Source organism: Triturus cristatus, chromosome 2_2, assembly GCF_964204655.1.
Source record: "Triturus cristatus chromosome 2_2, aTriCri1.1, whole genome shotgun sequence".
NCBI lineage: Eukaryota > Metazoa > Chordata > Amphibia > Caudata > Salamandridae > Triturus > Triturus cristatus.
In genome coordinates, this window is record NC_140582.1 from 755944421 (window position 1) to 755957908 (window position 13488).

The 13488-nt window shown below is 43.8% G+C and overlaps 1 protein-coding gene across 1 annotated transcript in view; it reads left to right on the top strand.

The window, feature by feature from the left end:
* Positions 1 to 1812: 1812 nt before the first annotated feature.
* MTMR7 (myotubularin related protein 7) overlaps positions 1813 to 13488 on the top strand; it is a 276881-nt gene continuing 265205 nt past the window's right edge. The window contains exon 1 of the mRNA XM_085642011.1: positions 1813 to 1961. Within this exon, the coding sequence (XP_085498137.1) occupies positions 1938 to 1961 (24 nt within the window). The 5' untranslated portion in view covers positions 1813 to 1937. The remainder of the gene's footprint in view (positions 1962 to 13488) is intronic.

The window sequence follows — 13488 nt, forward strand, 5'->3', positions numbered from 1 at the left end:
GTCAGCCTACCTCATGAATATTAAGGAAGTAGGTCGCAGTTTGTAACCCATTAGGAAGGATAGAGATCACACAGATGGTGGCCTGCTGGGGTCAGCAGAACACCTTGAATGTGATTACTTTAAATAAAGATACAGAAAGTATGCTGTTCCTAATTATGAGACAAGGGAAAACTAGGGGAACCGGTTTTGCGTGGTCATGAGATGTAGGAGAACGGGGATTCCTCCTCTTGGAATTTGGGGCCCTCACACACCCGGCTGGGTGTCATGCTTCATCATAGGGATGCTCCTCGTCAGGTCGGTGCTGCAATTCCTGATGGGCTCCCTATGAGTGACTCTTTAGCAGAGATCTTTTATTCCAAATTGCCATTTGGTGCGGTGGGGGTGAGGGGCCTAACCAGTGTAGATGCGTGAGTGGAGGTATGTAACCTGAAGGAAGTTAAAATGGGTTTGGAAGTACCAACAAAAACAATTTTAATCAATAGGTCTCTGTTGTAAAGGAAGATACAGAGTCCATCTGTACATGTAGGATACTTCTTTATTAGTAGCTTGGTTCCAGTATAGGAGATCAGGATAGTAGGAGAAGATAGATGGCACAAAGACAGCCCCACCAGGAGCAGGCTCCTAACAGCTCAGCCTGAGTTGACTAACTGACACTCTAACACAGAGAGGCACTCAGGCATTCTATGATATCATGGAACATTCTGATAGAGCAGTACATTGGAGAATAGTAGACAAGTAATTTACTACAGTCTCCCAACCTGATTAAAAGAAACAAAGGTGCATGTCTAAGGTTATGTCTTAAGTAGGGTGCTCTATTGTGTGGTCAACATGTTTCTCGCATAGTAGTCGATCAATCAGGTACAATTCGTCAGGACCTTATAAAATCAAATCCATCAGGTATTGTAGCGCCGGCCTGACGAGGGGCAGCCCTATGATGAAGCATGACACCCAGCCGGGTGTGTGAGGGGCCCAAATTCCAAGAGGAGAAATCCCCGTCCTCCTACATCTCATGACCACGCAAAACTGGTTCCCCTAGTTTCCCTTGTCTCGTAATTAGGAACAGCATACTTTCTGCACCTTTATTACATTTACGCACATATGCTGGACCTGTCCAAAAAGCCCAGAGTCCCTCCTTTGTGATTGATTACTTTAAATAAAGCATTTTTTTAAGGATGGGCTGTATTTCAAAAAAGAAAATGAAACATTTAAGTTTCATTTTTTAAGAGAACGTAGTGGTCTTTGGGACATTTTAAGAATGGAATTAAATAGTTTTCCAGTTCCAAGTGTGAGAGGCTCATCAAGTAGGGGCATTTTGTCACTGATTGTTGAGATTTGTAATCCTGAATAACCCATTAAAAATAGGACTTCAAATCCCAGAATTCTATAAAAATATCTGGGATGCATGAGGTACTTCACGCAGGGTACTAGAAAACTTGAAAGCTCTGCACGACATGGGGTCTTTTGACAATTAGGCTAGCTAAAAAAAACAACACTGGAAGAAAGTCAGCCCAGTACTACCTAAGAGCCTTAGGACCGACCCATATGCAATTTCCAGTGTCTTGTGTAGGAGAAAGGGAAATTCGATTAGCCTATGACACCTCTTATTAGCGTGCCTAGAAGCTCGGATGATTGTGTGATTCCCCTGGAGCGTTTCCATGTATGCGCACGTCGTGGACAGAAATCAATAATACCTGTTCTTTGATACCAGCTGCTGATGAAATCGGCGGTGTCTAGGGCCGCACGGCAGTCCCAGTCCAGGCGGCTGCACCTGAGGTAGGAGTAGGCGGGCCCTGCTGTGTACGTCAGATGTGCTCTCTGCTGTGGGATGCCAGGCCGGAAAGCAGGAGACCCTTACTGCCACCCACCCTTGCTTCAATGAATCCTTGCCATAGGGGTTACAGCGCGGAGCGCTATTGAACCTTTGTGCTGCGGGAGTCATGGAATACATCCGGATGCCGAAGGTTGGTGCTGACGAAGGGATGGAGAGATGGGCTAAAGGATGAGCTGGGCTATTTATAACGGTATCGCTAGCGCAGGAGCTGCTCGTCTGCGGGAGGACCGAAGGGCAGGTCTTCTCGCAGCCTGGCGCAGTAACACCGAATGCAAGCGTCCTGCATTTCCTGTGGTCGTTTTCTCAAACCACTTTCTCGTTTTTCTAGCCAGTTGTTTTAATTGCTCGAAACACTGTTTAGAGCAAGGGATGGAATTAGATACTACAAGGGTAGCAGGTCTTCTAGCTTCATACGGTACGTTAAATAATAAATATACAATATTTCCGAGGCAAGGATCTTTCCTCCATCAGAAAGAAAGCCTCAATTTTGTTTAAACTGCATTCCACCCGTTTTCTTTTTTTGTATATGCAAATGCTGATTTGGGCGAGACGCAAATGTCAACTTGTATTGCGTGGAAATGGCCGCTTTAATGAGTCAGGTGTACAAGTAACATTACCAATCCCTAGACCAATACCTTACAAAATTAGCAACCTCACTATAAATATACGATCACCTACTACCTGTCCTACCCCCACCCCTAATTGTCCCGTCCCCCACTAGTCCCTCAACTCTACTGCTTGTCACTGCCCACTTCAACCCCCTGAAGTAACTTAACTTTTTGTAACCAGTGGTCGAAGTGGGGGAAAAAAAAGTAGGGGAACTGTGGGCGGAGAATCAGAGGGCGGGAATAACCTGAGGATTGGATCAGTGGGCGGAGTTAGAGGTGTGGCCAGGATTGGCAAAACATCCCAATCTTTAGTATTTGTTTGGCATTTCACTGACCAGTTACAGCTTATTATGTTATGTAATTCAACCAATGGATACACATGATTATTTAACGATTAATATGAGTTATTGACATTAAAATAAATTCACAAAGTGGGATCTGCTTCTAATCACAGAATGTCCCAAATATGCTTAAAAGGGCGAGCACAAGCCATTTGTTTCCAAGCCATGGATTTTCTGTCATCCGCAATATACACACAGATAATCAATTTTACGTGTGTAAATCACTGTATGGGAAATGTTACATAAGACAAAGGACTACAAGGTGTAGGAGTCAAATGACAACCATATTAGTAGGCAGTATAGTTTAATAGTGATTGATCTGGAGAAACACAAACTCAGAATTTCAAACTTAATATCATGATTGGGGGTCACTTTAATAATCATTATTGATTTCTATTCAAATGATCACTTTTTGCAACATCAGGATATTCAAAGGCTTAGGGAAACAAGCATTGGCATAGCCAATAGGTCTAGCCTTTGGGACCTTATAAGTGTTTAGCCATGCAACAGTTGCATAACTAAATACTTATAAGGTCCCAAAAGCGAGACCTATTGGCTATGCAAAGCGTCTGTGCGGCCACGAAAGTGATCACAATCACGATCAAACATCAAAGCGGCTGTGATGCCGCAAAAGTAATCGCGGTAAAGCGCAGTGCGCGCGCACATGCACTGTAGCTCTAGGCTGGCCTGGTAGCACTTTTTGGAGCCCTCTCAATAAGTGTTGCCAGACCAGCTCATGCGCTGGGTCAGGCAAGACCTAAAAAACATAAAGTTCTAGTTTATACCTTGCAGTATGAATGCAGCTCTAAGATGATAGTTAATAGCTCACTGTTCTTTGTTAGGATTTTAACTTATAAACTGCAAGTAGCAAAAGGATCTTACTGACAAAAGTAGTAACCCTCTGACCTATTTACAATATGGGCACTTTGTGATGGGCATGGTACATGTTCTTAGCAGCAGGCACATTAACCCTCTGCGCTATCCATGCTGAGGAACTGCCTAGTCCAAACCTCGTGATATTTGGGGCCCGCTCACTGCATACCTGTTGACTATCACTGATGTCTGATTGCTCATGTCATTAATGTACTGTAATCCTCTACTGCCACATTGTATACCTGATTGATTACTATCGTGTTTGTCTGTCTACGATTGTCTTCTAATTCATTGTCGATATCTCCTGCCACCCCGAGTGTACGAACTGTTAATGTGTCATCAATTGCTATAGCATAACCATCTGTATGTGTTCTTTTTAAATTTGAAATAAATGAATTAAAAAAACCCTCTGCGCTATCTTTCCATGAGTCAAAACTTCTACTAGACAAAACTCTGATCTCGCTCAAGGAAGACTTTTATTCACCGAAGTTATCATGACATTTTTATTATTGCCGAAAATTGCTGTAGGCCAGGAAGGAGGCAGCAAGTGCTTTTAAAACCATAATATACAACGACCCCACTCAAAGTCAGCACCCGTTGCGGTCGCACCGCCCTAGAGCCAGCTCTTCTCAGGGGTCCTTTGACCTCTGTGACAGTCACTGTTGCTCTGGGGTCTGCTACTTCGTAGGTCGTCCTGCAAGACTGGAGGTGAACTTCATTATGGATTGTGGTGGGCAAGCCTTCAAGGTGAACCCACACTTGCCACTGCTAGGGTCCACCTGCTGGTGCTAAGACACCAGGGCTTTTCCGGATTAGCAGGGCCTTCGAAGGTCTAGCAGGGGAATGTGCTCCCTCAGGAGAGTGGTCTGGGGGACTGCTCATGAAGGCTGAACCTAGTTCCCCAGTTCTAAATTCGGCAGCTCTGCCCCCAGTGCTACATCCGCTCCCTCACTGAACACCATACTGCCCCACTGAGAGAAATTCACACTGCCTTCAACTACAATCCAATTTGACCTGCTATAAACAACTGGATGCGACTCAATTCAAATTACGCACTAGGCAAGAGCAATATGGTCCCTAAAGGAAAAAGTAACAACATCCTGGAAAAAGCAGACACTCATAGGGAATGAAAGATTAAATAAAGCATGCGAAATGTAAGCAGGAACTGGTGAACTTAACGCTTTCACACTCACTATTCAAAAATCGGTGAGTGCTTCTGCCTGAAAACTACAGGGCCTAGAAAGGACTCATTTCAATGTCCACTGCTTATATGCTTACAAAACGTAAGCAGTATGGTTTAAAAAGACCACATTCGTGAACACAAAGCCGCCGTACACATTTTGTTTTCCAATCCACCCATCAACCAGGTATTGCAGTACCTCCAGGTTTGCACAACTTCCCCACTGGTGAAAAACAGCGCTTCACTGACAAACTCAGTAAAGTGACGCTAATGTTTTTGGGGTTTGAATAAAACCGATCTTAAAGTGGCCAGAACACTCCGTCTTGCTTTATTTAGTTATTGATTTTTCATATTTTGAACCTTTTATTTCCGTGGCTGCACTTTGGAATAGAAAAATGTAAAAACGGCATTTCCAGCAAAAGTGGTTTTCGTTTTTGCATCCATTTCACAGGGGAACAAATGAGCGACAAGAAGAAAGAGAGGGTGAGAACCATTTCTTGAGTCACGGTTTTCGGTAAGTGAGGAGGAGCTAGACAGACAGAGAGGGAATAAGAAAGAGAGGGGGGGACAGCTGCCAGCGGCAGAGCAGAAGCGGACACCTTCCTTGTCTTGTCTGGGCAGGAAGCAAGAGACGGAGACCTTTTCCTACTCTGCTCCCCGTCCGTCCCCGAACAGCCACAAATGCCGAGCCTTCTCTGCAGGCCTTGGATATTTCTCACGTCCAGGGAGGCATGTTCAAAATAAAATAGTTGGGGAACGGAATCTATAGAATTAAAGAAGTAGGGGCACGCCGTGCCCTGCCGTTCCCGCCAACTTCGACCACTGCTTGTAACTGTATCATTTTTCTTCCTGCAGGTGTCCCCCCCCTACTCACCCGCCCTTGAACTGCTTCACCCCTAACCCACAACATCAACACAACTGCTTCAGAAAACCTGCTTAACTGCTCTGGAAACTGCCAGCCCACACCTGCTCCTCAAAGGCAAATAACATTCCCCCCTTACTCTTGTGCACCCTTCCCATAAAAACAGTGTCTGACTCATCTTCAGAAGCCCATTTAACCCGGGCCACTGCCTAACTATAGGCATGGGAGGACGGGCAAAAACTTCAGGCCCCCGCTTCTGGATTGCCGGCCTACGTGTCCCTTACCAACAAAATGGTGACTGCCGGCCCAAAACTGCTCCCTATATAACGAGGCCTGCCCCGCCTACTAAAGGTAGCCCAAAATGCTTCAGAAGTCACTGGGACTGAACAAACCTACCCAAAACCACCCCGGAGGCAGTGCTGTCTGAACGCATGGGCACACTGGACAGATGCCCGGGGGGACCCCACAAGCATAGGGGACCCAAGGTGACCAGAATTTAACACTAATTTTCCGTAAAACATTTTTATTCCTGTGAATGGTTGAGTAGGTACGGCCCAGTGCGCTGCTTTGCCTGGGAGCCTATAATGCTGTTGAGATGGCCTGGCCTGGGGCAGACCGAGCCGTTGGCTGCCCTCCGAGCCGTTGGCTGCCCTCCAAGCCTTCATTGCAATTTTACAGCCAGCTGCTGCTCTACATGAAATAAATAAAAAATAAAAAAATTCAGTACCTTATTTAAACTAAGTTGTGTATCAGTTCGTGCAAGAACTAAATATCTGTACTTCTAATGCACATAGTCTTGGTCATGGTGCATTATGCAACCCTGTTACTGTACGCCTTATCGTAGCTCCACTGTATCAACTGTAAACCCCTAGCTGAATGGGGTGTGCCTCAAAAGTGAGTTAGCTGTAATTATCTAGCCCATATAAACTGTTCTCCACTCTAGTCATCCAAATTTGATTTGCATTGAAGCAGCCGCATCCGTCTTTTTGTATTTATCCATTCACACAAAAAAGTTTTGTAGTGTCCCTTTGAATTATATATTTTCTTGTATCCATCCATTCAGTGAATCTTGTATTTCCTTTAAAAAAGACATGCCACTCGCTACTGAGGCAACGTGTTTAAATAGGTGCAGAATCTTGCTCCTATCCAGGATATTGTGCTGTTCCATGATGTGATATCTAGGAGTGAGTACCACCTCATAGATGTTTGTAATTGCCTCGGGAGCAGGAAATGCTTAGCAGTCATTCTTGACCTGAAGAGCTTCGTCGGGTGAAATTCAGGGTCTGTATCCATGAAGGTAGCCATGGTAGTCGGATGCTGGTCGTGTGATGGGCTCTGTGAAGTCCATTAGAGTTTTTGAGGAGACTTGGGACATTTGTTTTTGATGCAAAGATTCCAGAACCTCTGATCTTTCAAATGACGTCCAGTTCCTGCAGATTTGGGGTTGGAGAAGTACTCTCTAACACCAGCAAAGGGTTCAGGATCTGGAAGAGCACCTCTTGGGGGTTAGAGCTAATTCCAGCAGATGAGCAGCAGCATGGTTCTGGCAGGTCCAGTTGGTACTAGTCAGCTGGGCATTTGCAAAGGCCTCTGAAAGATTTTTGACGTCCCGTAGCTCAAACAGGAGGTCAGCACACTGTCCCTTAGAGTCACTTCTTGGGTCCTGGGTTCAAGGTATGCAGGGCGAGTCTTGCTTCATACAGTAGGGCAGTCCTTCTTCTATGTTTGCACAGGTCCAGGAGTATTCTGATTGGGGGTTCGTAGAGTGCCATTTTTATACCCAGTGCCAGCCTGTGTGTGGGAGTCACCCCCTTAGTCTAACCATAAATGGGTTCTGATCAGTTCTTCCCTTTTTCCTGGGTCTGGCTCCAATCTGTCCAGGGTAACAAAGAGCATGCAGTCACAAGTGTGAGTTACATTTGCCAGTGACAGGGCAGGCACATTCAGAAGTTAGGAAGGAACTGGGTACAGCTCTCACGCTATCCTTTGAAGTTCCGGAAGGGCTTAGTAGAACTCACCCCAGGCCATTCTCCTCAGGAGATGAACACCCTTCCACACACTCAAGGCCATTTTGTCCCCTTTCTGGAAGAAATACACATCACACCCAGGAGAGCCATTACGTTATGTGACCCTAGACACTGGCCAAAAGGCATATTGCTTTAGGCAGAAAAATACCAACTTTCTAAAAGGGACAATTTTAGAATAGTAAGTTAAAATCTGATTTTAAATACCACACACCCTGCCCTATGAGCCTTTAGGGCCTATCCTAGGGGTGACTTGGATGTATTAAAAAGGTTTATGTCTGGCAAAAGGTTTATTTTGCCAGATCGAAAATGGCAGTTTAAACTGCACTATAAACTGCAATGGCAGGCCTGAGATATGTTGAACAGTGCAGCTTTGGTGAGTGGCTCAAGGAGTGCAACAGCCAACATGTAGCATTTAATTTACAGGCCCTGAACACGTAGTACATTTACCAGGGACTTATAAGTAAATGAAATGTAAATTAAATGCGCCAATTAGGTGTATATTATTTTTCCAATGTTTGGAAAGAAGAGAATGAGTAAGCACTTTACCTCCGGTAGCAGGAGTAAAGTGTGCAATTTCAGCAAAAAAATATGGTAGTATACCACACAATAGATGGTAATTTCCATCACTAACAGTTAAACTCAAAAGACAAGCAGGCATGGACATCATTTGGGAGTAGTTGGGGGATGGGGTCGCAGATCTGACAACTAATTTGCTCCCTGCTACTTCTGTCACTTCCTTTGCGTCCCCTGGCTTCAGAGGTGCCAAAACTTGTATAATTATATATAATTAAATATTAATATCGGCCCTGTGGACCCCATCCCCCGGGGCCTCGCCAATTAATAATGGGGGCATTTGCACCCTCCCTCTCCAGGCCGATTTCTGCCCCGGGGACACGATCCTCCAGGGCTCTACCAATACCAATAAAGGGTGGGTGCCCTGAAGCCCACCCAAGGCACCCACTGCATCCTTGTTCTGGGGCGCTGGGGGAACCTGATGGCTCTTGTTGCCCCAGCCGGCTCCCTACCTCCAGTGGGAGCCGGCATTGCTCCTGCCCACCGGGAGCAGCTTAAAACACTGCTCCCTGTGGGTGAGTGCAATATTTCCATCTGTTTCCCTTCCCGCTTCAGTGTGGGAAGGGTAACAAATGAAAAGTCCGCTCCCAGCGGGCAGGAGTATTTTTCATGCTACCGCCCACTGGGAGCAGACTTGGATTTTTACTCTTGCTTGATGGGAGCTTTGAAATTGCTCCCACCAAGCAAGAGTAAACAGAGGTTTCCCTGCCCGTGCCAGTGCAGGCAGGAAAACTGCTATGTCCCGGGGCTGAACCCCGGGACTTAGCCGGAGCCAGCCCTAGGAGGACAGCTGTGTATCCCTTCTAAGGCCAGGCCCCAGGGAATGGGGTTCAAATCGGCCCAGGAGGGTGGGGTTCCTGTGGCCAGAAGTGCCAAAGGAAGGGGGCCGGGTGCACCCACTCCTGTTTATATAGAAATTAATTCCTCCCCCACAGTCTGGCCCACCCAGGGGGCTAGTAAAATGCACGGGAAACCACACGATATTTTTTCCCTCTAATTTTCCTACGGATCCTCTGCAGATTCATGGGAAAATAAAAAATAAAACTTTTCTGCCCCCCGGCAGGGCCTTTGTCGCCTTTTTGTTGTTCTTGGCACTCGACCGAGTGTGGGTCTGAAGATGGCTGCCACCAATTCCTGGTTGAACTGGTGGCAGCCAATCGGATCTCATTTTGAGATCTGTTGGAATCATAGACCCTTCACGTCTCTAGATATACAAAATCTTTTTTCCTGTTGATAACTTCAAAATTACTGAATGGATTTTACACCAAATCACAAAAAGATCTTTCTCAATCAAGGTCTAGCTTTCTGTCAAATTTGGTGTAATTCCGTTCAGCGGTTTGGGCTGAAGTCGTGTCTAAAATCCCCATGTGAAATTGCATGGGGAAAACATGTTTTGGGACTCCCCCCTTTTTCTCTGCCCCGGTTTGATGAATCGTCCCAAAACTTTCCAGACAACAGCTGAGTGGCAAAGTAGTTTTGGAAATTTCGTGAAGATTCATGAAATGGCGCCAAAGTTATTAGCAAAACAAAAAAAAACCATTTTCTATGGATACTAGATCCTAGCTAATACTATGTTGCCAGTAGGATGGAGCTATATATATATTTCCCCTTAGTGACTCCTAAAAAACTCTTTCCAATCAATACCCTTAAACCCTAAAAAACACCCTTACCGACCTGTAAACCCTAACAATTCCCTTACCCTCTCCTAGATCCTAAAAATGTACTTACCACTCTGTACTCCTTACCCACCCCAAAACCCTAAAAACACCCTTACCACCCTGTACCCCTAACCACACCTAAACCCTAAACATATTTACTACCCAATACGCTTACCCACCCGTAAATCATAAAATGCCCATACAACCCAATGCCCTTATCCATCTATAAACCCTAAAATCACCCTTACCAGCCCATACCCTTACCCACCCCATAATCTTTACAGCGCTCCTACCTGAAGTCCTAATACAGATCTATATTTTTAAAAGAGGTTTCCCTTACCTGGTTGATACTTACAATTTAGTTGTAAAGGCATCTGTTTTAAAGGCATATGCTTGGTAAAGGATGCATTGTAAAGGCATTGCGTGGTAAAGGCCTCGTTCCCAGTTAAAAGTCATGGAAATTAACGTTGATTTGCAGTAGTATCGCTAAACAAAGTAAGTGCACATCATAAACAAATATCATGATAGTGCCAATGTAGACAGCTCAAAATAAAAAAGGATATGAGATATTGTGTGACTACACCTAATAAGGATGAACACTGTAGTGCACTGTTTGCCAGAGAGAGCAGTGTCAAAAGAAGGGGAAGTTTGATTGATTTTGCAAGGATGAACAAGATTCAGTGCCCAAATGATATACACCATCTTACACCAATGTACTTGTCATTCCTGAACGATTAGCTGCATATTGAAGTAACACAAAGTGAGGCTCTTAGTGGATTCCAGGTAGAATTTATTCTATCAGAGAAGACAGCTTGTACAACCACACAAGTCAATCCCCAACCGCCAATGATCCACAACCCACCATGGAACCTAGAACTCTGGTAGAGCAATAACACTCTAAACTAGAGAGTGACCATGGATAATAAGAACACTACACACCTTCCCCCCCCTTGAAAAAAACAACAACAAAAAAAATAAGTAAATGCAAAATACTAACATTTAAAATCTAACACAATCATTCATTTTAACAGGTGGTTTTCTAATACGAGAACTTTTCCTTTGAGCAGATATTTCTTCACATGGAATAGACACCTCTTCTGCATGACTAACATGTTGGTTCTCAACAGGGACATCACTAGGTGTCACAGCAGTACCCTGAGTCAAAAGAGGTCCAGTAACGTTACTACTCGTATCAATAACGTCCGTGCTCGAAGATGGCATCACCACCTCTGATTCAAAGTTAGAACCACTCAAAACATCCAGAAAATTTTGAAAATCTTCACTCTCATTCGTAACTAAAGATTCTTTTCGTGAAGGTACAAGTGATTCACGACAAATATCCTTGGATCTAAATATAGATATTCGTCTGAAATTCCAAATTTTACCCCCTTGTACCCTAACAGCTTTACTGAATACTTCAATTACCTTAACTGGGTCAGACCATCTAGACCATTTTTTGTCTATACCACCCAATTTTACGCGAACTAAATCACCCACTTTGATTTTGCAGTTCTCAGAGCAGTTGTTACTCTTACCCCTCTGCATTTTATCCTGGTATTTTTGAACCCGCTCTCTAACTACTTTAAAATCCAAAGTAGAATCATGAATATTATTCTTCTGCAACCACCATGGCATGAGCTTAGAGCAAGGTCTCCTCCCTCTTAACATTTCAAATGGAGAACAACCTGTAACTGAATTAGGAGACATCCGATATGTATGCAAAGTGGCCCGTAAAGCTTTCCTCCACTCAATATTACTCTTGATAGCTAACTGTATGGATTCTTTCACAACCCTATTAAAACGTTCAACTTGACCATTAGCCATGGGATTATAATTAGAGACTCTTTTATGAGTGATACCACGTTTGTTTAGAAACATTTCAAATTCATTACTGATGAATTGTGGTCCATTGTCTGAAACCAGCTCAGAAGGAATGCCCTCCCGACTAAAGATGTTATCCAAAAATTCGATAATGTGGTTGGAAGTTATTTTATCTACCACTTTGACCTCTGGCCATTTTGAAAAATAATCAACTAACACCACAGCAAAAACCTGTTTAGCAAAAGGTAGATTCAAAGGCCCAATAATGTCAATGCCTAATTTCCTCCAAGGACCTTGTGAGTATTCAATGGGAGAAATCCCCATAGATAGAGGTTTAACAGATTTGTCAATCTTTGCACATTGTACACAATCTCTAACCCATCTGTCCACCATACTAGGCCACCAATAAAATTCTCTCAAACGCCGTTTAGTAGAAGACATACCCAAATGTCCTTCGTGTGACAAATTATCTAACTGTTCTCTAATTCTCCGAGGTGGAACAATTTTATCACCCCTGATTACGAACCCATGCAAAAACATAAGTTCGTCTTTGATTTTCCAAAATGAGCTCAATTCACCACTCGGCTTCCTCACTTCAGGCCATCTGCCTTGTAAATGCCTAACAACATCTTGTAAAATGTCATCCTCAGACTTTGCTTTTGCCCATATCTCCTCCGAGATAGCATCCGAACTTATACTACTTTGAACATCCTCCATAGTATATGCTATATCACACTCCTCTGAACTATTAATGACATTAGGACCCTCAGCTAATGACAAGCGAGACATGCAATCAGCATGGACATTCATACGGCCAGGAATATACACGACTGAACATTGGTACTCTTGCAATTTAGCAGATAACCTGGCTAAACGGGCTGTAAGAGTTCTACCACCCCCAGCTGTCAACATGTTAATAAGTGGTTTATGATCAGTCCTTAATTGAAACTTTGTACCCCATAAAAATTGCCTAAAATGCTGAGCAGCCCAAGTGCATGCGAGTAGCTCTCTTTCACTAGTGGAATAATTAAATTCTGCTCCTCTTAAAGTTCTTGAAGCATACGATACAACATACTCTTCCCCAAATTTTTTCTGCAAAAGCACAGCACCTAGGCCCGTATTGCTTGCATCTACTGCTACAATACCCCTCCAATCGTGAAAGGTCTCAAAAACGGAGCAACACTAATTTCTTTTTTCAGTACTTCAAAAGCTAATTTTTGCTCTTCACCCCAGACAAATTTAGTGTTTTTCTTTAATAGACTACGTGAAGGGAATACTTTTGAAGCATAATTTTTTACAAACTTACTATAAAATTCTGTCAAACCTAAGAATGATAATAATTGTTCTTTTGTAGTAGGGGCAGGAGCCTTTGCAATACTAGCTACATGGTCTAGCTTTGGTTTAATGCCCTCACGCAATATTTCGTGACCTAAATATTCCACACTATCCTTTCTGAACTTGCATTTTTCCGAATTTAAGTGTTAAACCTTTATTTTGTATATTGTCCAACACCCTTTTTAGATTGCAATTGTGGTCCTAAAAATCCTTTCCAAAAATTAAAATGTCATCTTGGAAAGCTATGGCACCCGGACAACCTTCTAATACGTCTTTCATAAGTCTCTGAAAGACAGAGGCCGCACTAGCTAGTCCAAATGGCATTCGCTTAAATTGATACATACCCTCCGGTGTAATAAAAGCAGTTGAACATTTTGAT